The sequence below is a fragment of the Heliconius melpomene genome, chromosome 3 (assembly GCF_056956725.1).
Source record: "Heliconius melpomene rosina isolate 202511_hmr_F chromosome 3, ASM5695672v1, whole genome shotgun sequence".
Classification (NCBI taxonomy): Eukaryota; Metazoa; Arthropoda; class Insecta; order Lepidoptera; family Nymphalidae; genus Heliconius; species Heliconius melpomene.
In genome coordinates this window covers 8,676,941-8,702,314 of record NC_140391.1, presented here as the reverse complement: position 1 = coordinate 8,702,314, position 25,374 = coordinate 8,676,941, and the positions used below count along the sequence as shown (strand labels likewise).

General features: G+C 35.4%; 1 protein-coding gene and 1 long non-coding RNA gene across 5 annotated transcripts; one reads left to right on the top strand and one right to left on the bottom strand.

Annotated features, from left to right (window-relative positions):
- LOC146540076 (uncharacterized) lies at window positions 1-25,214 on the top strand. 4 transcript variants are annotated; one of them, XM_085208026.1, is made up of 13 exons: window positions 1-132; window positions 1,212-2,340; window positions 7,850-7,976; window positions 16,968-17,049; window positions 17,536-17,602; window positions 18,185-18,298; window positions 19,211-19,301; window positions 20,534-20,713; window positions 21,104-21,233; window positions 22,397-22,541; window positions 23,061-23,166; window positions 23,385-23,532; window positions 24,895-25,214. In XM_085208026.1, the coding sequence occupies exons 2-13, from the start codon at window positions 1,304-1,306 to the stop codon at window positions 24,963-24,965; spliced, it is 2,298 nt and encodes a 765-aa protein (XP_085064152.1). In that variant the 5' UTR covers window positions 1-132; window positions 1,212-1,303; the 3' UTR covers window positions 24,966-25,214. The 4 variants fall into 4 exon arrangements, with proteins under 4 accessions (XP_085064152.1, XP_085064150.1, XP_085064149.1 ...); XM_085208024.1 differs by lacking the exons at window positions 1-132; window positions 1,212-2,340; window positions 7,850-7,976 and adding exons at window positions 8,002-10,299; window positions 24,283-24,313; XM_085208023.1 differs by lacking the exons at window positions 1-132; window positions 1,212-2,340; window positions 7,850-7,976 and adding an exon at window positions 8,003-10,299.
- Window positions 737-7,460, bottom strand: LOC146540077 (uncharacterized). The gene is made up of 3 exons (XR_014879489.1): window positions 6,942-7,460; window positions 4,410-4,556; window positions 737-1,086 (listed from the first exon to the last, which is right to left on the bottom strand). It is a non-coding gene; the product is annotated as an uncharacterized LOC146540077 (long non-coding RNA).
- Window positions 25,215-25,374: the final 160 nt, after the last annotated feature.

The following is a 25,374-nucleotide window of genomic DNA, read 5'->3' as shown; positions in this document are numbered from 1 at the left end:
GTCACAAGTGGCGGACCGCAAGAGAGAGGTGGTGGGGTGGTGGTCCTCGTGCGTTACCTCCCGGGCCCGTGGTCCGCTCAGTCGCAGCGGTGCACGCACGCCGCACGCAGTTCTCGCGCGCGCTACGAGAAGGTATGCATACATGGAGACGCGGCTGTCACTCGACATATGCACTCGCTTCCGGTGGCCGCTCTCCTTCGACTTGCTAGTCGACTTATGTTCTCGATTTACTTCGATCTGTAATTGAAGTTTTAATTACTGGCTCGGAACGTGTGACCACCGCCACCGGTCGCAGGCGTTGTATGTGTTCTTTAAGTGATAGTTTAGTGAAGTTTTCGTAAAGTGCACTCGACTCGATCGGAAATGAAATGTGTTCGACGATGAAATATTTGTTACACTCGCTGTTTTTCATTATTTATTACGTTAATTACGTTTACAAATGAGATATTGTGTTGTTATCGCAACCTAATAATAGACGTGATATTGATGTATCACACCCAAGAATTAATTGTTTCCTATCCATTCAAATTAAATATTTCTAAGTAATTAGTACGTTATATACGTAATTATTAATTGAAAATTATGACTATAAATACTTAAAATTAATTTTATTTTAAAGTTTATTTTGTTAACTCCCACGTATTAGTAGGTCATTCGTTAAAGAAATATTTATATTGATCTCGTAAGATATTTACAGCTGAAGCGGGACATGCGAGGATGTCTCGCTTGTGGGCCATATGGCAGCCCCGCCACTAGCCTTATTAGGGACGCTATCAAGGCGACACTTGTTGCACTTATACGGTATAAATGCTCCACATTACAAATTAATAAACGAATAAAGAATCTTATCAATATTTATACAGTGATTAAGATTAGCTAGTGTTGTTAACGTTATCTTGATCTTACACTCTTTGATTACGGTTTATAGACGTATGCGGGAGGAATAGTCCATAGTTACAATTATGCAAGATGCAAGTAGGAGCGGGCGGCGAACTGGGCGGTTCGTTGACCAGTGCGTTGTCCCGCCACGCTGCCGCCCACTGCGAAGGTCGCGGCCCACACCCGTCAGCCTGACATGACAATACACTGAAACAAACAATATAACACCACTCAGAGACAGTCACGCTTCCCCTACGGCGGCACCGTTAACTTTAACCATTCATTATTTCATCGTCGAACACATTTTAATTTTCCGTTGCGCCTCGTTACAGGTAGAGCCGATATGTGTTCAGTGATCTCGTTGCTAAAGTAAATAATATTATAAACGAAATTAATTGTAACAAGTGGAAAATTTGATCTCAAAATGGTGACTTCGAGAATACCGGCTTATTCTCTAAATTCGGAGTTCAACAGGGAGTTCAGAAGTTTCCGCATAACTCGAGCCACGCCACGCTCGACGTTGTATGCGCCCGCCATCGTTCCAATACACGAATACCCGAGGGTCAGCGTGCATGAGAGACGAGAGGCTCTTAAGGCCGCGCTTGCGAAAGCCTGGTCTTCCAAAAGTAGTGACAGGATGAAACACGACACCTGGTCTGTTCCTAACGAACAGAGCAGGGCGGCCATAACGGCTGCAGATTTTGTAGACAAAACACACTACAAATCTAATGTAAAAGGGGAGGAGGTCTCTCGAGTTGCACTCGTCAGAAACGAATTTGAAAACAAAGATCTAGAACGCTTACAAAAATTAGACAAAATCGATAACAATCAACCCGCTAGTTTTACCTACGGAAGACTTAACGGGAATTATAGCAGTGCAAATAGCTTAAACATACAAGAATCTCTCAAAAAGAACTGTGATAAAGGTTTTCACAATAACGACACGAGCTATAATGATTACCTTAATAATGTTCCTAAATCGAAAACAACTAGTTTTGAAAATAATTTTCTTAGACAAAATTTGGATGAACGTTTTAACAAACGCAATGGAATCGACGTCTCGTCCAAACGCATCGACAGGGATATTAACTTGAACAGCGTCGAATACAGTAGTGTAAACGGTGAGAGTTATGATTCTTTGAAGTATTCGCGAATAGCCAATGGGACTGAATCGGTGCAATTCAAGAGTTACGGTAAAGCTGATACCGTTATGAGCAAATTGCTCAGCACAGAAAGTCCTAAAAGCGTAACGTCCTGCAGCAAAGAGAAGCTGAATGGTTACAGTAAGGAGCCACAAAGACCGCTCACCAGCGGCCCCAAGTCCGTCGTAGATCAGAGACTGGCAGAGAGGCTTGAAGTGAAGGTTGCAGAATTACCAGCTTTGTACCTGGGCGTCGACTCCTGGACGCCCAAGTCCGCCGCATTCCAGAAGAGTATGCGCGAACACGAGTGGAGCGTATCGTATGTACTAAATGCAGTAACATTTTCAGTTCCTTAAATAATACTAACCATTACATATCCTACTCACTTTTCCTTTATATTTATAGTATTCATGTGTTAAGGAGCTTAATATATATGTATAGAGCGAGTCTAAATAGCATTAAAACTGAACTTCGTCGATACGTAAATAGAAAAAAAATAAGCGAAACCTGCCGAGCTCATAGCCGGCAGTTGGAGTGCATCGACTTGGCTACTGGTTTAGAGTGCAATATAAGCGCATTTGCTCTCGTGTTTCGCAAACCAACGCAACCTATCATCTATCTACTTACGCTGTCGCACTTACCTACGTTATTATGATATTTAAATACATAGCTACTCGGTTTGTAAAATATCTACCTGTTCCTATTAAAGTACCACTTGCACGCATTACACGCATATTTTTCGCGAAATATATGAAAAATACAATTTTTGAATACGGGGGTCTATTTTCTAATGATAATTAGTAATTTTAATATATCTATGACTTTCATTATTTATGTCGTATAATTGTTGCTCGCGAATAATATTTTTTATAACAACAACAATTCGTCACCATTTTCTTGTATTGGATGGCTTTATTATATGCCGTGAATAGCTCAAAAAGCAATAATAAGCAAGCGTTCACATATCCGTGGGCGCTCTCTTGACTATATAACTTACAAGATTCGTCTCGATAGCATTTTAGTGAATGTTTCAAGGTCTCGTCCTGGTTTATACACTCGCAAAGGATTTGTCAACCTGGTTAGCTTTATGACGTCATTTATTTTTGTGTTAAAATGTTGTTGTCAACTAAGAACATTTTACTCTTTTCTTTTTTATGTAATTTATAAACATTTCTTATGTAAAAGTCGAAAACATTTCGCCACATAATACACCCGCATTTGAATATAAACTGTGTGACAGATATTATGTTAACGATGCCATAGAAAAAGGAAAGTGATTTCACAACTTTGTGATAATAAAGCAAGCTATGCTTACAACTGCTTCCACTAAAAGAAACTTACGTGTCGGCAAACATAAGTCATGATTTTGTTATTTAACGAAATGGTTTTCATGTAAAGAAAACACTAATTGCCTTCTATTTTTTTTGTATTGAAAGATGGATTACACGAATCGTACATGAGGTAGGATATCGGTGCATTTATCATTCTCGGTGTGTAATAACTTTCACTAAACGTGATAAACGTGTTACGTAGTGTTTACATGATGTCGGTGTACGCTGTACGCTGTACGCTTGTGTCAACAAGAGCGGTAGCATTAGCTGTCACTCCGCGTACATCCGTCGAATGTCAGACGTTGTCGGTAGTTACGCAGCGTGATCAACTTTCACTGCGGACTGGTCCCGCGTCCCGCCGCCCGCTGCGCGCTGCTGTACGCGTGCGCGCCGTGTTGCCCGCCACGCCAGATCTGTTTTGCTGATGTAACAGTACCGGAGCCAGTCTGTCCCGCAGTCGGCTGCACCAACCTAACCTCATATATCAGTTTTATCTTGGACGAAGCGACAAGCTGGTGATCGTGAGACGCTCAATCTTTTTATCTTGCTTTAGGTAATATATTCCATTTACGGCGTTTATGAAATTCATCAGAACGGTGTTCGTTAAAATACAATTTAATACTTGATTGTTGATTCCTTTAATAATATTGTTATGGTAATTGAAGATTGAAATTGAAAATGTTTAATTTATTCAGTGGTTTTTTTCGTTGTAATGAGAAAGCTACTCTTGTCATTGACCCGAGCGCGCGGGCGGCGATTAGTCGCGGCTGTGCAGTGTTGACACGGTTCATAGTAATCGCTCATCCGGCGTGGCCTTGTCAAGTTACCTGCCGCTCAAGTGGCCTGCATATTTTTCAACGTCTCTATAATATTTATAATAAATTAATGTAAAGTAGTAAAGCCTTATGGTACGTAAAGTCCACAGTAATAAATGTTTGAAGTTTGCAGTTTGAAATGCTCTCCCGTATAATAAAAACTTACAAAACTAGCAAAAAATCGTACGTGCCCTTATTTAGTACATTTTTTTTATAACTAGTAAATTAATATAATTGTTTACGCTAAGAATCCTTGACCAGTTCGTTTCGCATTGAAGACCGTGGCTTTCAATTTCGCAATAGCCCGCACTGCACTGACTCCGATCGATTATGGTCATTGTGCCAAAAGCGTTCCATTCTCATCGCAACAAGCAAGACCTCGCTGACCTCTGGAAATTTAAAATACAAAATATTTAAATATTTTTTAAAATGTTTGTTAAAAACAATTAAAGCATTTCATTAGCAACTCAGGAAATCAAATCAAATCAGCTTCACTCTGTATCACGTATAGCAGGGTAGGCAGAGGGAAACTAGTGTTAAAACACTCCGTTCGTCACCTTCCGTCAGGAACTCGAGATAAAATTCAGTTATAATAATTATATGCAAACTGTTATAACATCAGGAAATATCAGTGCCACTGTAAATAGAAACAAGATGATTTAATCCGATACACGTGTTAAGAGTAGCTAAATAAAGAACCGTTGTACGAATACCGTATTAGTTTGTACATTGACCACGCCGTTCCTAGTTTTCTCCAGTATGAGTTTATAGTTAAATTAATTTAATTATTGATATTAATGTTAATGTTAATTAGTGAGTTCTACTTTCGAATGTAAACTTAATCCGTAAACAAGTCGTTTATATAATTGTTACATATCGACGTTAAAATATTGGGCATAACATGTTTAAATGCAGTTTTTCTTCTCGCTGTCGACACGTTGGTATATTAATTGACTCCCAAATGTTTGGCAAAAACAAACTGTTAAATATTTGGCTTTGAGGACAGTCGTAGCGCAGAGGCACAAGTGTGTTACTGTAAACGCGACTAATTGTAGGTTTATCGCCATTTGAGAAAATAAATATATAATATTTTCATTTCTTCGCTATGGTGTCGAGGCAAAGCGCGGCGTTGAGTTCCGCCACTCAACATGCAATTAGAACTTCTATAGAATTCGGCGGAAAATGAGAAGCAGTGATTCAACACTAGATCCCCTTTGGTTAGTTTGCAGAGTAAGGGATAACGTGCGAAGCTATAATAAAAATTCACCTAATTCGCCTAATATACAGATGTAACATTAAATAATCTGGTACACTTGATTCAAATGAAGATCAAAATATTAACTCAGAATTTTTAAACATCGTCGGAACACGCCTATGCTTTAAATTTAAATATTTTTTAACGTCTATTTAAACTAAAATCATATGACTGTCGAGTGCTATTTAAAAACCACAACCTTCGCGTACACATCCGCTAAACTATAAAATCAAAAATATATTCGTAGCTTATAAGTTATTTAAAACGTAAATTGAATTTAAATTATCGTACAAAAACTTAGTTAAATTTACATTTTCGTTTTGAAACGTATTTTAGCTGCTATATTCTAGAAACTAACCACCATTTGAATTGTAATATCATCACTGATGTCCATCGAAAGTGAATGTTCCGGTGTTTGTCATCGTTGAATCGTGTGACGTGCTCGCCTTTGTTAAACATCGACACCTTAGCTTCTTCTTGGCCTATTAGTTAAACTACTGATAAAACATCAATACTCATTTATTACGAATGATTTAAATTGAAATCGTCGAAATAATAGTGATATTATTAATTATTAGATTGTTAGCTATTAACGATGCTATATTATATACGAAATATTAATAATGTTTTGTAATATAATAAGGTAACACGCTAGTATGTATATCTATTACGTACTTGTTCTATATACAATGAATTAATTTTACGTTTATTTTAATTTTAATTGGACTTCCCAAGGTCCAAAAATATAGTATGTAATTCAATTATTTACGTACTTTGCCTGTTCGTTTTACGATAAAGTGTTTAGTTATTTGAATTTTCCGTGTTATTGTTGTAACCGTCAATACAATTAATATATAATCAATATTAAAATTATATTAATATAATAAAATAATGAAATATATTATATCAAACATTAAAACATAATTTACCGCTAGTGTATGCTTCTTTTAAATAGAAATGTTTATATAAATATTTATTTGTCGTTTATGTAACACAAGAGCGCACAAGGTCCGCGAGATGTTCAAGTTCAACTTGTCGTGTAGAAGTAGTGACTTTCGCAGCCACCGACAGACCCAGCCGCGCTCGTGTGCCCTCGCTCGCATACGGTAGCTGAGGCCACCTGCCAACGCTAATATGTGCTTGCAGGTGTTAAAAGCGATATGTTATTATAATTTGTATTTCTTTATGTTTATGTATATTCGTACATATGTGGACGTCGTATCTGTTGATATTATTATGCAAAATATCTTGAAAGTTAAAACTTTTCATTATAAAAGTTCAAATAAAAATTATAATATGCATAATTATTTTATTGTATTTGTGCTTAGCGATTTCTAAATATAATTCGAGCAAAATAAAATCCATATATAATAAATATGACGTCTCCATTATGTATTATGTTCGACTGCCCTTTTTTCTACATTTGAATACATTTTTACGTTTTTAAGCGTATTGAATTTATCTCGTTGCCGGCCCACGTAAACCAATTACCGCAGTAAATAATGCTATTAGGACTTACATGTGGACAGCTATCTTTTCTTTAGTCGCTTATATCTGTGCCTTGTAGACAGACGTCATCCAACCATGACTAACTTTACGCCGTCTGTAAATCGAAAAACATAGCATCTATTAATACAGGAAAAGATGATAGAAATAAATTGTGAGTTAGAAAATCCTATTTCAATTAAGGTCACGAATTTGTTGGTAAGAAGAGAATAAGCTTTAACTTATGTGTGACTTTAATTACGATAATGACATTTGCACGTCTTATTTTAGAACGAATGAATTGCAAAAAGTGGATACTTAATAAAAACTATTATATCAAGAGACGTGTTTTTTGATTGTTAAAATGTGAAAAAGCAATAAGTATACTGATTGCATAACGTTAACTTTAGCTCGTTTATGGTGCGCGAGCGACGTCTGCCGGAGTGTCGGCAGTCATTCCGCGTACGCAGCGCGTGTCGGGTCGTCCCCCGCGATGACATCACAACCAGCTCTGTCACTATGTCCATCTTTTCGTGAATTTTCACTGTTACAAAACTGCACTGTAATATACAATTTATAAATGATTTATTGGTCAAACTTTTGTAATTAAGATTATTCAAAAGCTTATTTAAGCAAATAGTAAATTAACCTTTAAAGTACTTTTGTTAGTGTTTCTATGAAATTCACAAATTAAAGGTATAGGCACGGGGCGACAACGTTGGGATGTGGTCAGGGCGCTGCTGCGCGCTTGTTGTTTGCCAGCGCCTGACAGCCTCAGCCAATTAATTGGTCCACACTCAGCTTATGCGGAACGATCTCCTACGTTAGTAACAATAGCTCCTTGACACTAAAACCTCACCTTAACATTTCTTTATATACTGAACATTATTGCCGCTGTTCCCGACCACTAACCCTATAGCCTACTGATCGCTGATTTCGCAGCTCGGAGCACTCGTGGAGGCGGCGAAATGATCGATCTAAACGATCTCATCATCGGCGTTCGCCTACGTCACATCGACGCAGAAGACATCATCGCGACGAGTCTTCGCCACGTTCACCTCCTGAACAGGTGAGTCTCACCGTTTCTAATTTATTTATTTATGCGGATGTATGAAAGGATTATGTATATGATTTTAAACCCAACGCTCCATCATTTATCCGATATATAAGTGTTCACCCGAAAATCTGAATAAAACTGAATATTAGCGAAACGTTAATTTTAGGTAAAATATTGAACACAAAACGTAAGAAAGTCACTGTTCCTGTAGCAAACATGCGGGACTGGTTTGGCATGCGGTTGCGCTTGCGCATGCGCCTTCGTCCGTGGAGACGCGCGCGAGAGACGGCAACCTCTTCGCGCTTGCGCCCGTTCTATTTGTGTTCGCCTTCGTCACTCGGTACGCCTTCAGTCAGTCGCAAAGCTCAGCCGGCCGCCCAACGCGTCTTCGCACTGAAATTCTAGTCGTCCGCGCTGCGGGCGGCCAGTGCGCGCCATGGCTGCCCAACCTCCGCGTCCACCTCCAAACAACTTGCTGTTTTGTGGCCCTCCGCCTTCTTTACCGCGAGTAGTCTTAGTGCCTAGTGCCACTGCAATAAATTACATCGCGCCCAACACTGCATTTGATGTTGTCCTTGACCAAACCAACGATGCGGATGACTTATGTGAAATAAACAACGTGGGTGTGCCTTCATATGATGAACAATTTTGTGACCCAGCACAGAAACATGTATATGATGAATGCCCCACTGGTGATGAAAAATGTGAAAATTATAGTATGCTACGGCGAACACGAAGCTTCGATATATCAGATATATATGTGACAAATTATGACTGCGAATTAGATGATTATGTATTTAGATATCGTAGATCTGAACCCGATTTATCAAAATATGGACTTGTTGTTGAAGCTGAAATAGAAGTACAACCCTTGCAACCCCCACCTCTGGTTTTAAACAATCCTTTTTATGATGGTTCTTATGCTTTAACATCTAGTGATTATAATGATAACATGATCATGTTACCCGAGAGTTACTTAGCTTTTGAAGATTCGTTTGTTCCAACGTGGGATTACAAAACAGATATTATTAACCAAAATAATAATCCGGGATTACATTATGATGGTCTTCCTTTAATACCACCTAATGATCCGTGGTCAGCATATGGAAATATTAATACAGCATTTGAATACTACTCACCACAGTTCGAAATACCTACAGAAGAGGGCGTACAATATATGCGATTGAGTGATTTAGAGTATGCAATGCCACAATATATGAGTCTTCCGACAGTAGATCAAGTGACAATACGTGAACCTTGCATTGACGAGGAAGAGAAAATAGAAATGGAAACAAAATTAGAGGAAAATTTAGAAAGTATTATTGATAGTAAAGACGATTGCATCAAAAATAATATACGACATGCAAGTCCCCCATCAACTCCAATAACAAATGATCTTTTGATAAATGAGGAGAAGACGATTGTTACAGAATCCGCTATCATAAGAGGACCATCTCGGAGTGAAGAATCTCTTAATGCAGATATTTCAAATGATGTCACCTCTAGTTTGGCGTTCATACCAAGTAGTAAAAGTTCACCTAGACCCAGCGGTGCTGACGATACAAGTGAAGATACATCTCCATGTTCAACCGATTATCATGAAGCGTCTGCGCTCGATGTAGCTCAAAGTTTAGATGAACTTTCTTGTTGTGACAGCACTGACTTTTCACAGAGTAAAGAAGAGGCATCTCCAAACGGCGACAATAGGCTTGATGATATTCAACCAGTAACTTGTGTAAATAAAAATAGTTGTAATGGACCATGTACATTAGAAGCTCCTGATTCGTCGAAGAATCTACCTCTCAATCAGTTACCTTCCATTCCAAATGTTCAAATACCCTCTAAAATCCCTTCGCTGCCTCAAACTTTACCAGAACATAAAAGTGTTAATAATGAAAATGTGGAAACAGTTGTCAGTGATAATTCTAGTAAAAGTGTACATATGCCACAAAGTATAGTTAAAATATCGAAAACGTCGAAATCTACGCCTGTAATACACTCGGTAAATGATGTCGATATAGTGAAAACTCCAAAAATTCGGACACAACACCCACAACCACCGGCCGTCCCGCCAGCATGGTTAGCCAAAACTCCGGTTGACAAACATGTAACAAAAACGGCGCAAGAAATACCCCACATCCTTATCAACAATGGAGAAGATCAAGGGGAAACAGAAGACCAAGATAAGAATGTGCCTCCCACGAAGAATGCAGTTACTGCAACTATACCTGCAGCGGAACCGCAACCATCGTGTTCTTATGTGCCACCACCGGAACCCTCTCAACATTTACAGTCATCGCAGTTAAAACCTGATAAACAAGCAAAAGAAGTGGAGGTCAGCTTATTAATTCTATATTTTAACATTGTGTGCTACATCTAGTTTAATATTATAATATAGCTTAAAAAAGGAAAGGGAAAAAAACCCAACTCCTAGTTCTGATAATCATCTACTCATCGCAATGTCGGTACACATATTATGTAGGGAACGTTACGTATCTATTTTAAATTGTATTATTAGGTCATGGGGCCACCGTATAAACGTTTTATAATGTGATTATAAACACTTCAATTTGAAAATAAATTATATTACAATTATATAATATGAAATGAATCAATTTTAGTCACATAATTTATCATTTAATAAATTATATTTTAAAATATTAAACTCGATTATTGTTTAATTAATAAAATGCGATATATAACTATTTATATTTAAATAAAACGCAATTTTATTAACTCATGTACAATAAACAATATCAGACGAATAAACGACGAAAATAGCACAGCAGCTGGCAATAGCTAAACGTAACCAATAGCGTTCGATAGATGGCGTCAGTAGTCCAAACTAACGTATGAACCGCTGATGCAGAAATAGCTCGCATCACCTTCACCTAGGCGCGATACGCTGTTTTGATAATAATTGTCCGGCGCACGCGCCGCCCACACGATCGAGGATCGCCGCAGCGTCCATGAGATTCCTAATTTTATATACATTTACAACCTTTATATTTAATAAAAAAAAAATTATGTCAAATTACATAAATGCTTGTCTATCTTTTTTGTAAATCAATCTTGTTATATTATAACTTAATGAGTGAATTTATATTTGCAAATAATCAAAATGTGTGTGGTCAAATTTTGTCATTATGATTACACAAATATTTTAAACGAAGTCTAATGTAACTGCACGCGTACTCTTAATTGTTTTGTATTACTCGGTGAAATCCTTAAATTGAAACTTGTTACCGCTAGTTTAAGCCAGAGTCGATATGATTCAGAAACTTGATTCCGAGCTGTAGTACGATGAAACAATACAAAAACATTTTTATTTTTCATGGTAAAGAAAATGTTACATTTTCCTTTTATTATTTTTAATTATTACAACATTTTTAAACTAATGTTTGTGATTGTCTTTAGATAGAATATTGCCATATCCTTCCAATATAAGAATTTTAAATTCTGCTTACATTTTTTTACAAGCCATGATTTTCCTCTTATGACCTTACTAAGTAACTAACTAACTAACTAACTAAATTAAGTTTGGTAAAATGCAGGCCAAATGTGTGGATAGCCATATTATTATGTAGTCGAGGCGGAATAAGGACGTGCCCAACAACACATAATTATTTCGGAATTGAATCCCTTTTAAAGTAATTAATTATATTTTAATTCATCATACGACTAATTGTAGATGTAAAAATGTATCGTTTTATATATTTTTTCAATAAATCGTTCAACTTCCTAACAATTTTTAAATAAATACTCATATTGCTGCCAACGTCCAGGAACTGTTTATTTTTAAGCATAAACTACTTCAGTTTATGCTAGTGCTAAATTGAAAAAAGTACTAACGACCCCAATTCTATAAATAACATTGAAAGATTCAAAAAATGTATTTTGTTTGTACTCAGCTTATCAATACTATAATTAGTCGGTCGGTAACATTCTGTTCTGGCACTCGCACTCGGTGATCACGTAGGTCGCTCCCGATAGACGGATGTCAGACCTTACTACTATTTTGTCTTGTCTTGGGGTCATGTAATTGAACTATTACGCAATTTATGTCTCGCCTATACATCTTTTATATGGATAATGTGATAACATTTAATCTGAAATATTTATTGTTCTTTAATAAAAAAAAAACAACCTTTTTTTCTAAAGTAATATTTATAAAAATCAATTTTTCCGAATACGAATTATTTGCTGATGATTCATTAGAATATATTGAATATAATGACTCATTTAATTTAGATCAAAATTAAGTATAATACGAGGTATAGCGGATTGTTTATACGCGGTTATATCCTGTTTCAACCGAAAGCTTCCACAAATTGTCTGCTCCATTAGCGCTTGCCGTCTTTTAATTGGTATGCGACTACGACTCAGTTTACGCGTAGACGTCGATAGATACGAACATCGGTGCATTTATAAACATTCCTATCTATTACCATAAAAAAAATATATTGCAATACAGTTTTTTACACGCGACGCTCATTCAAGTAAACGAGGCGCATTCGCTCATTATTGGTTCAGTTTCGCGGCACAGTTGTGATTCAAGCGGGCGACTGGGTAGTTGCCGCCCCTTGCGATCGGTCCATTACGCGTTTCGTCTAACAGTGAGAATATTGTTAAAATGACAGAAATTGTAGTGAAAAATGATCGGATCAATGTTCCGCTTCGGCTCGCCTCTTTTTATGAGCTTTACAAACGGTTCCTCAAGGATCACGGCTGCAAGTGGCACGACATTGTGAAGCTGCTCACCGTTGCAGCCGAGGTCCTCTTCGATGTGGACGATGCGTGTAGTAAAATTGCGGGCAAGGTTAGTGTTATGTTATTGTTTTACGGCAGGATTAATGTCTGATAGTAGAAACGAGATAACGGTATTGCTATTGACTAAAATTCTATATAGAATATTGTGTTCTCCATGTATTATATTCGTTGCTAGACATGTTTAAACGCTTTATTTACATTTTATTATTACCAAATCTTTTAGATTCTTATATTTCATTTTAAGTATACGTTAGTCTTGCGTTATTATTATTTGGAGTATCCCACCAATCTTACTACAGTAGGGGACCAATCATAGCAAAGATGTTTTTACCTGCACCCCATTTAATTCTCGGTTGGCCAAGTAAAATAGACTTCAAATATGATGTAAGCTTGTCGGATTAAAGAACTCTGACTTCGTACGTAACAAGATAAAAGTTGGTTAATAAATAATTGACTATTAATAATGTATGCCCGTTTAAGTTTTTGCATAAGTTCCGATAAATCGATGTTATCTGTGTTACTGTTACTTATTAGTCTTTTTTATTTGATGTATAAAATATTTAATTTTCACTTTAAGATCATTTTGAATAATTTCGCTGAAATCATCTGTCAGTGTGTCTGCTATGTCATTTCTGAAAATCTTGAATCTTTTTCTCAGGTACGGTATTTTGAGGTTATCTAAAATATTTGTGCAAAATACATGCTTTCTTTAATGCAAGTCTGCTTAAATCATTGTTGTGAGTGTATTACCTAAGGTATTTATTTTGTAACGAAAATATTGATCGGTATTCAAGCTATTATTGGCTTGGTATTTACAAATATTAATGGAATCTGCCACAAAAATACTTAGTGGTGAAAGTAACATGCAACCGCCTCGTAATGGACGCTCAATAATAACATATCAAGAATGTACGATACTTGCAGCGCTTCCGTTAAATCAAAGTATAACGGACGTATTCCGGCATATAGATTGTGCTCTGACATAATGACTACTGCTATATCCTTTATTTATTAAATTATTAAAATTATTTGCTTGAAAATATTCATCATTATGGTTACAATTCATTTGCCTGAAGCGGCATGAGAAGTATTCGTGTTACAAATCAGACACGCCTCACATGTTTTTAGAATTGCATCTGATTTCACCCAAGTCTACACACGATGCTAAAAATGTAAGATAATGGCCGACTCGGCTCGGATAATTAGTATTGATTACAAATAAAAAACTGATAAAGCTTGACCCTTCGACTCATCTTGAGAAGAAATTGTTATATACTCTCGCTCAACTATGGCTCATGGATTGCGCACGTGAACAAACGGTATTGTTCAGTTTCATACTCGCTCTACTGACCCAATTAGTGACCGCTTATTGACAGAGCTGTCTTGGCTCCTCATCTCACTGCCATCGCCAAAGAAAAGTGCTGTGTTTAATTGTAGTCCATAGAAGAGATGAATGTGGACCTATAATATTATTTTGAATTAAAATAAATTTGATATTCACCACATTGTCATTTTGACTTCCGAATACAAAGACATAAAATTAAAGTCATGCATATATCAAGAGGATACAAAAATAATTTGTATTTAAAAAGGGTATTAGGGACCCTATTAGCAAAGAAAGCGTAATGCGACGAAAATGCGCGTGCGGCAACACCTCAGAGTGCGCGGGAGGGCGCTCCCACGGGTTGCTGATATTTTTAGTCTGCGGCCATTACTTGGCACTGACGGCCGCACTCGGTTGTGCTAGTAATCTTTCTGAAATCCCTCAGTGCTAAGACCTACTCTCGATTCGCTAGCAAGATTTTCTTGTGTTCTTCAAGTTATAAGATATAATCCCGTATGAAAAAATGTACTGTAAATATTTACATGTGAAAAAATGATTTCTGCAAATTGTTGTGTGATGTATATTTGAAGATAGTTTTTTTTCTGGAAATTGAGAATCATGGCCAGTATAGGTACAAGTGGAAGTGGAACAGCGAACCCTCGTCAACGGTACACGCGATCGTCCACTACTAGTGTTACACAGCTATTATCAGATGGATATTCCAGCATCATAAATCGCTTAACCCGTCGAGGACCATCAGAAAAAGGTGATCACATAATTGACCCCAAATTAACCACTGTTCGAAGTCGCTATGACGACAAAATTCTTTCCGGCAAAAACTCTTCAATTACAAATGCTCGGCGATACGATAACAACAGAAATATATCGCCATTAAAGCCGTTTGTGTCCAGTTTCACACCGTCTGCAAAAAAGTTCGGGGATGAGCGAGCCTACTCGAGTTACTTAAACATGCCAAAGAGTAGAGTGGAACAGTCACCTGTACATTCAAACCCAAGCATTAGTGCTCTCACTCGCAATGACTCATTCCGAAGAGCTCAAAAGAAAGATAATAAATCATCACCGTTCACTAAGCGTTATACTCTTAAAGAACCTAATAATAATAATATGGATAGCACAATTATATTGGGCAGTACGCGCAGCCGCCTAGAAGATAAATATTCATCCGTTTTAGATAGACTTGCAGTACAGAAAAAAGAGAAAGCTAGAAAAGAAAAAGAAGATCGTGACAAAACATTAGAACCAGAACCCTCTTCATTTTCACGAGGTTTAATGCGAAGTTTCACGACGGCTGTTTTTGGTGAGAATTCTTTTAAAAGAAATAACTACTCACACGAGAAAACAAGAGATAAAACTCCTTTCCGGAACACAACAGATCGTCGTTTATCATCTAGTCATAAACAAAGTGATAAAAACGAAATTAAAAATGGATATGACGTATCTTCCAAAGAACGACCACAGTATGGAAAAGATAGAGACAGCATATATCGCAAACATTATAGGAGATCACTAAGAGTAGAAAAAAGTGGAAGTGATAAACGTAGTGGAAAATTATCATTAAGACCTATTGACATCAGCTTACAGTCAGGCGCTAGAGATTTAATCTCACCGCCTGTGCATAAAGCTACAGATCCAAAAGTAAATTCAACGAGAACACCTGCATCTTCACCTGTTAACGATAGCGGGAGACAGAAACAAATATATTTTCCGTCCAGTGACGAAGACGACGATAAGACTCCTGTGGGTGACAGAGTGCTTACCGAACGCGAAACCCGCCGAAAAGAGATTCAAAGCCTTATAATGAAGTACGCGCATTTAGATGAAGTGTATGGCAGGATAACTGAAAAAGAAGCTAACGGATTATCAAATGTTCAAGTAGCCAAGAAAATGGAGCCTATTGGTGTCGGAGACGTAGTGGCACTGCCTCCTGAGCTGCGCAGTCGCCACCGCGCACAGAGGCCACGGCATCTCATGCGACGCGCGGCCACGCCGCCTGTAAGCAACAAGCTAACTGACTGCTTGCATCTCTGTGTGCCGCTAACATTTACCTGGTCCGTAAATTTTATAAATTAATTTGATATAATTGAACAGACCTTCTCAAAATTAAACATGAATTTGATTTTTCATTTAAAAATTACAAAATAATTCTTGTCGAAACGATTCATTACAAACACATTGCAATGCATGTATTTTGTACAAATATAATTATTGACAAATTTGAAGGTAGCGAATAAAGAAAACGTTGAGACGGTAGGAACAACATAAATTTTAGTAGGGTTATTATTTGCATACTAACTGACCGTATATACTATTTATGACAAAGAAAAAATAAGTTATAACAAAGTATAAGTTTTATACCATGATAGTGCATGTGAAGAATTTTTTTACGCGTGCTTTACAGTGTAATATGTCTTTCTTTTGCGTAAAGATATTTTCGAACAGAAAATTAAAAGACAGTCCCGAGCCTGTCGATGAATGTGTTAGTAAGATTGAATAATTTTTAGTTTTAGTTGATATCGGGTGGACACTATTACCTTTAATATCCAGTGTGTGCAAGATGCTTAGTGAAAGTAAAGCGAATGTGTGATGTGACGAGTGATGCTTCCGAGTGTGTTTCTGACCCCGAGCCCGGTCCCGGTCCCGTCCCCCATCCCTGGCGAGTCGTCGCACTCCGTCCCCGTCCGCCCTCTAACAGCATGTACGACACACCATACCAATTGTCGCTTGTCTGACGGGCAACCGTTCCATTGTCTGATTGTTGGGTACAACACTACTCGGGTCGTGGCGATCGTGGCGCTCTCCGCTTTGGCTGGCGTGGCGTGCGTGGCGTGCGTGGTGTGGCGTGTGGCGCGGCGCGGCGGCGGCGTGGCGGACCTGGCGCGGCCCTGCAGAGCTCCCGGGCACGCTCCTCCGTCAAGGACGACAAGGACGGACACCTGCTGTACTGGCCCGGATATGTCATGGGAGCGAGATGTTCGTGTCCACACCATACCTTTAACACTTGAATCAAACACAACATTACACATATTAATATTTATTACTTACCACACAGCGACCTACATACTACATACACACACATCTTACAACACCACTTAAAAACAACAATTCACTTTTATTGTCGTTTTAGAATGACGACAGAAACTCAAGTGACAATTTTGGCCACTACCAACTAGCAAACCCTAGCAGTGACTTTTGAAGATTTTAAATTTTCTTTTTTTTTTCTTGTGATTTTTAATTTATTAAAATAACAGTGGCAGCAGCATTTCTATTTTGGACCATTGTGAAAAGTCATGTTGGATATACGAAACGTTAGTTTTTTAAGACTTCGTGCGATTTCCTGTACTTCCTTGTATACAATCATTGCATTAATGTCGCACAAGCTAAAAAACCAACGGAGGATTCCATCATGACTTTGTTTACAGTTCGATTGACTAATCGGTGCGCCTTGGTTTATTGCAGACAAAATCATCGAGACGCTCGGTGAAGGTACCTTCGGCAAGGTGGTCGAGGTGAAGGATTTGGAAATGTAAGTTTTCAAATGTTTTCCTACAACGCTTTCGTCGTCAAATTAATTTCCGTAAATATCATCTATTATAGCTATTTTGTTTCTTTTTTATAGAAATATTAGTGTATAATTGTGTAGTTGCGTAAATAATTTTTTGTTCTTAGGAATTTTCTAGACAGCCATTAGTTTCTTTCCTACTAATGTCATCGTTATTGCAGTCTCGTGTCATTAGTAAAGTAGTGATAGGCAAAATTTATTATTGAATAAAGTAATATTTTTTTATAAATATAAATATATTTTTTAATTACTACAATTTACTTTGGTTAAATTACAATTCGATTATTTATTATTTTGCAATAAGAATATAAAAAGTGCACATATGACCGTCGTATTTTTTTTTATTTATTAGTTGATTTTTGTTTATTTTTTTCCTATTTTCGTAAACTGCCTAGTTACATTGTCTAGCATTCCATATTGATTAATGTAATGCTATTTTCATTTGTTTATATTAGCCTCTACCGGCCATTCGGTTGCCAGCGTCGTGTCAAATAAATAATTATAGCCTGATGTAAAACGTCCTAAATATTCTTTTATGAATTTCAGGGAGCACAGAATGGCTCTGAAGATAATAAAAAATGTTGAGAAGTACAGAGAGGCTGCAAAACTAGAAATTAATGTTTTAGAAAAGTTAGCTGATATTGACCCAGATTGTAAAAAGTGAGTAATCTTTTTTTTTAGTTTCACGTTGAATCCCTCAGTATCCAGTACATAGTAGGGTAACCAGTGGAAACCTGTGCACCTAGTGTTAAGACACATCGTTGCAAATTGCGCCAAATGCTAAGATTTTGTGTGTTAATTGGCGGACATCAACGCCGCGATTTGCTTCGTTACCAGAGCGAGAAAATAAAAATTAACTAATTGATTCCCCGAATAGGAATTGAACCCATAACGATCACGTTTACAATAGCAGTTGTGTCTCTGCGCCTCGACCGGACAGGACGGAATTAATAATTTGTGACATGACTATTTATTTATTTTATAAATAAATATAAGCAATTTATTATTTGAGAATACTGTGAATTAGTTTTTATTTATATTCATGTTAACTTCAAATGTCAAAATGTATACATAAATCTGTTTTATAGCACACCTAATATCTATTTAACAATGTCTACACGCCACAATAAAGAGAAATGTATCGAATTATAATATGCAGAGTTGATAATTCCGTCGCTGTTATTAGACGCTAGTATCTGACCTTGTCCATTGGCGGCGCGCCAGACGACGATGTCAACCAAAACACTAAAATACCACACTAAATCCAAACCTTAGGAGAAAAAAATATATTATATGCATCTATTTTATATAATATTAAAATATAGAAAACAGAGAAAACGTACATTTAGGATTTTTAATATATCAGTCTTATTACAATTATATTCTTAAAATGTTGACTTCATATCCCTTTTTACTGGTTGATGTTTTATGTTGACGTTTTTAACTTTCACTGTTATTTATTAAATCGTATAACCTTTTAAGGAAAAAACATGAGTCTCTCTAGTATTAAAACAAGACAAGTTACAAATTAGTAACAACGATTGGCTAACAAGTAATTTTCTCTTTTTTCAGTTTATGTGTTAAGATGTTAGACTGGTTCGAGTACCACGGACACATGTGCATCGCATTTGAAATGCTTGGACAAAGTGTATTCGACTTCCTGGTGAGTAACACTGTCATAATAAACATGTTAAATATTACTTACTGACTCAATTTTGCTCTACGCATTTTATGTTTCCGTTAAATATATAATTATTATAAGGAACTTATATGTTTACATAATTTTCTTTCTGAATATTTTTCATAAAATAATTATTTTTAACTAGTTTCATTAAGCATATATGTTATATAGTTATAAGTATTAAAATTTTTATATATGAATATTTAATTTAAATTATTTAATTATAATTGTTTTGTGAAAGTTTTCAGACTTTCTCTTTTTACTACTTGATATTAACATATTTCACTGTAAAAATAATAAATTAATATTTTATGCTGCAGTTATTCACATAACATATTAGCGGTTATTTCTAAAATTATAATTACAAGATAGTGAAAATGATCTTAAAGCACACAAAATTAATGTGTCTATATACATTTATAAACACAAAATGTTAAGATAAGAATAACAATTGAATTACAGATCAAACAAATTATTGCAATACATGTTATAACAGAATGAACGCGATTATTGTTCAAGTACAAACACTTGTCCTCGTTTATAACGGATATGACTGTTTTTATTTATCAGCTTTGGTCATAATTTACTTTTTTTTTAAATGCATTTCTGGCAATTAATGAGAATCTAATGTGAAGGCACATGTTCCCTATTTTACTTTTTACCACCTTGGATGATCTCAATGCCGCGTTTAGCCTATCCGTTATCAATTGAGGTACTGTTATGCCAGGTCCAACACATGGGGTCCGGGACAGGAGTGTCACAATAAACATAAATTAAGCTTGATTTCTTATTATTTTATACTGTATTGGCAAAGAAATCGATCGCAGTCCTTCCTATTGAGTTTTTCCTGTTGAATGCAATTGTTATAGAACTTGATTTGAAATATTCATATTGAAAAATTATATATCTATACATAAGATTTTTTTTTTACCATCACAAACATATCTTTTTTTTTATTTTCATGCTGTATGCAGCACATAGCATAATGTTAAGACAATTCCTTGTTCCCCACTTACCTTCGAATTCTGGCGACATTGAGTATTGTGTGCGAAATTCAATACCGCGCTATGTCTTATTACCAAAGTGAGAAAATGAAAATATGATATATTTCTTTTTCTGAACTAGGTATATCCGACCATATATCCTGTCGTGTTTACAGTCACACAACATATTTAATCATAATAGCATAATAAATAATATATTTGTAATTACAGAAAGACAATAACTACCAGCCGTACCCGTTAGAGCAAGTGCGGCACATATCCTACCAGCTCATATATAGCGTGCTCTTCCTGCACGACAACAAGCTGACCCACACGGACCTCAAGCCCGAGAATATATTGTTTGTGGACAGCGAGTCTGAAGTGCTCAGTGTTTATAATAGGTCTAAGAAGGTAGGTTTTGTTATTTTTTTTAATTTCATGCTCAATACTGTATATAGTATAATTATATGTGCAGGGAAACTAGGTAATTATTCATTCTCCCAATCGGTAATCGAACCCACAAATGTCACATTTTCAGTTGGATAATGTGCTAACTAAGTTACTACTAACATATTTTTTGTATTGTATCCCCTTTTTTTCGATTTTGTCTACCATAATTCAAAATAGCATTATGTTGTTAACCGAAGCTAATATTATTAAAAAGAAAAAAATATATATTATTTAAGACTAGCTACTGAAGCGCGGGTTTGCCTGTTTAACCTCTATTGTTATATTATATCCGTCCTTAAAAAAATCACTTATAATACTAATATTGTACTGTGTTTTTTATCTACTTAATAGACACATGACTTGAGACGGGTGAAACGTAGCGACGTTCGTCTCATAGACTTCGGCAGCGCCACCTTCGACCACGAACATCACAGCACAATTGTCTCAACGAGACATTACAGAGCACCAGAGGTCATATTAGGTATGTATTTAAAAATATATATTTGGTTACTTCAGTTCAGTTTAATTTTGTGGTTCAATGAAATAACTGAAAGGTGTATTTGGCATATGACATATTTTATAAGGTAAGATAACTGGAACCACACTAACTTTTATAATATTTTTTTTATGGAAAAGTCTTGTCACTTGTAGTTAACACGTGTCCATACAAAATATTTATTTCAGTATGTGATAAAGAAAAACTAATAAATATGATAAGTTCATTGTATATGTCGTTATCAATCTACTCGACATTGACCTATGTTGTTGACCGCATACAATCAGTATATTGCATCTTTATCAATACAAAAAGACAACTAATTAATACACTTAATATTCCAACTGTTATTATTATTATTTTAGTTAATTCTGTATCCCACATATAGCCAGTAAGTCTGAAGAAAACTAGTATATATCAATCCATTCTCCACTTAATTTTTTTATTTATCTAATTTATTAGGGATTATTATATATAACTTCAATTAAGTGAATAAGTAATACATATTTTATCTTATTCTTTTTAAATCTGTCTTTAAACTCGTTTTTGGACGATCAAAGCAATGTTTATATAATCCATAATAAATTTAACCTTCAATATGTGTGTTAAAATTTACTTCTCTTTGACCTTGTTCAAATTTATAGCTTTTGTAAATGTCTTCCTAATTCTCAAATATAATTTACATTTTGAATACGAAATTCACTTCTTTTCTTTTAAATATATACTATTTAATGAAATAGAAACATGATGATCTAGAATGTGAATAGGGTATTTATTTTTTCTTTTATGATTTTACAGTTCATGGTATATTTATAGAAGACAAGTGTAATTTATTTATTTAGTGTTTTCTATATTACACTAAGTATTATTTAAATTATTTTAAAAGCATTTTATATTGAAATATATTGCAATTTGCAATTTAATTTTTATTTATTTAAATAGTAGGCTAATAGAGAGATTACAAATGCAAGGTGCAATCATAAACTCAATTAGAGTTTTACCATGCACCATAATATAATATGTATGATTTTGCGGTTTATAATATATTAAAAAAGAGTGATTAATATTGTTTTTTTTTTTATTAAACCAATCGCTATATAATTTTAGTAAGAATTTTGAAGTATACAATATTGTTTAAAAATTTCCAGAGCTTGGCTGGTCGCAGCCCTGTGACGTGTGGTCTATAGGCTGCATCATGTTCGAGCTGCACCTCGGCATCACGCTGTTCCAAACGCACGACAACCGCGAGCACCTCGCCATGATGGAGCGCATTCTGGGACCGATACCCTACAGGTAGTGTTTACTTTTATTTGGAGCTGGTAACAAGTTGTTTTGTAGATTTTTTTTAGATTCACTGTATATAGAGGAACGCCAATGCTAAGAGGTTTTGTTACTTAAGTACCGTCCGTCCGTAAGTAATAATCCGTAATTATTCGAGATATTGCGTGTTTTGTGGCGGAATGTCAATGCAGCGCTTGTAAACTAGTTATTAACTAGAAAATATTGGAAAGTCTTACAGTTATATATTTTTTAAATAGTGTTACTTCCTATTTACTAAGAATAATCAATCTATCATAATAAAAAATGTACAGATAAAAGAAGAAACTTCTTAGAATACCATGATCTTAAAAAATATAAGAATCTAAATTATTATCTATAATGCTTTTTTTTCTTTTTATGCAAAATAATTCATTTTTTATTTACAATATTACATGGTACTTTCGTTCGGTGTAATAGCAAAATTAATTTGAAAACAACTTTATATTAGTGGTATGATTAAATCATTATTTATAATAAGACTTTGACTTCTAGAATGGCGCGAAAAACGAGGACAAAATATTTCTACCACGGCAAATTAGACTGGGACGAGAAATCATCGGCCGGCCGATATGTTAGAGAAAATTGCAAACCTCTTTTGGTAAGTTTCCCTTATACTTATTTATCATTTATTGTCTTATTTACTTACACAAATATATTAGTAAAAAAGTTATAATTTTCTCCACTTTCTGCTTTTTATAGAAAGATCAAACAATGAACCAATTTGATTTATATATATTTATATATTTTATAGATATTTATATATTTATATCGTTTACCTTTATTATTTGTTAAAATCTTTAATCCTACTTATTACAGAGGTACCTACAGAGCAATAGTGAAGAGCACAGACAGTTATTTGAGTTGATCACACGCATGTTGGAGTACGAGCCGTCACAGCGTATAACGTTGAGAGAGGCTCTCAAACATCCCTTCTTTAGCAAACTGCCACCGCATCAGAGGCTAGGTAAGTGAAATTATAATTATTAATTTGCATTTTAATAACCTATTGTTAAGACACCACCATTCCCCCGTAGACCATTAAATTTTTGAGACATTGTGTGTTGCGTGGTATAACTCAGAACCTTACTATGCCAGGGTGGAGAAATGAATATAATTTAATTATTTATACAACTAATGGAGATCGAGCACACAACCATTGGGTTTAAAATTATAATTTCTTGATTTTAGTAAGGTCATGAGCTGGTGAAAGTCAAATCTTTTATATAATAATGTTAAATCATAAATATTGATGAGTAATGTTCGAATTTCTGACTCAAATGTTTTTTTACTTTAAATTTCCAAAATAATATTTGAATCCATTTCACTAGAGGCATTTTAACCGTATAAAACTCATGCATATAGTATGTATGCTAGGCCTAAAACCATTGTCGACGATTAAACAATGTCAAAATAAAATTGTTTTATTTTGAGGCAATTGAATTAAATGTTACCAAATTGGCAATAACATAACAGATATTATCAAAAGTATTTTTTTTTAAATAATTGTATTATTAATTTTAAAAAAGTAGTTTCCCATAGTAAACATTGAGAGGAATAATACCGCTTATATTATTCGTATTGTATTACTCCGCCTATCCAAGCTACTACTGTTTTGTATACACTAACATACATTATATACAAATATTGTTAAAATTTGATTTAATATTTGACCAAAGTCGTCGCTGTGTGATGATCGCCTCGTTGTTTGTTGTAGGATACCAGTTTACAAGGCCGTCGTTTCTTAGGTCAGGCCTGTATTGACTCGGTACACGCTTTCACAGCTTTGTTTTTACTATGAACACATGGTGCGACATGTTCGAATTTACTACCTTTGTTTACTGTCGGTGTGCTAAAATATAATAGACTTGCTTACTTTACAACTATTAGTATATAACTAAATTATTCATATACTTATTATTTAAAAAAATATGTGATTTTTTTTCTTTGTTTATTTGGTAATTTCGTTTTGATATTTATGTTGGAATGACTGCATCTCATCACGTAATGAAAAATCTAAAAATATTTGGCATGCTCGTTCATAGTCACCTCATTTGTTTAGTTTTCTTCAATCACTTTTAGATCCATATTTTTTATATAATGTAACATTTTTTTATTTTTATAAATTGTGTTTTTATTTTTGTCAATACTCTTATGTTTATTTAATATAGTTCAATGTTTAGAGGTACTTGTAAGATAAAAACTATGTGTTTATATATTCATTTCTGCTTTCAAAGTGAATAAATATAATTGAAGCATAAATGAATATAAAACAATTTTAAGTATGAATAATGCATATATATATATTAATATTCAAAACGTTTTATAGGCAATGACCGCGCGCGGTGCAACGGTGAGAGTTCCGGGTCACGTGAGCGCTCGCACTCGCTGAGCAGGTGAGGCGCGCGGCCGACGCTGGCCGCCACGACCGGCCGCCCCCAGCGCGCTCGCCGACACTCGCCGACACCGCACGCCGACGCCGGCCGACGCTCGCCGACACGCGTGTGGACATGGACATTGTTACGAAGTGATAAGTGATATAATTATTTTATCGAACATTATATAATCTAGGCTATATTTTGTTGTGAATCGGTACTTCTCAATTTGTATTTATAAATACTTGAATTAAAGACTGTTGGTCTGAAAGGATTTTTTGTTTTATTTTTAGTTTTATATTCTTAGATTGAATTGAGAATAGATGAGGAAAATATAAAAATTGTAACATTTTTTTTTTATTTGTGCACACTATTGAGTATATACAGAGTGGACTTGTCAGCGCCACTTTAAATGAAACCACAGTTTTAACTAC

Bases quoted from the DNA above. Each gene is read 5' to 3' on its own strand.
- LOC146540076 (XM_085208023.1), top strand. From the start codon at position 8,401: ATGGCTGCCCAACCTCCGCGTCCACCTCCAAACAACTTGCTGTTTTGT. The intron at 19,302-20,533 runs GTGAGTAACACT...TTGTAATTACAG, and splicing joins AAAGTGTATTCGACTTCCTG to AAAGACAATAACTACCAGCC. The intron at 23,533-24,894 runs GTAAGTGAAATT...AACGTTTTATAG, and splicing joins GCCACCGCATCAGAGGCTAG to GCAATGACCGCGCGCGGTGC.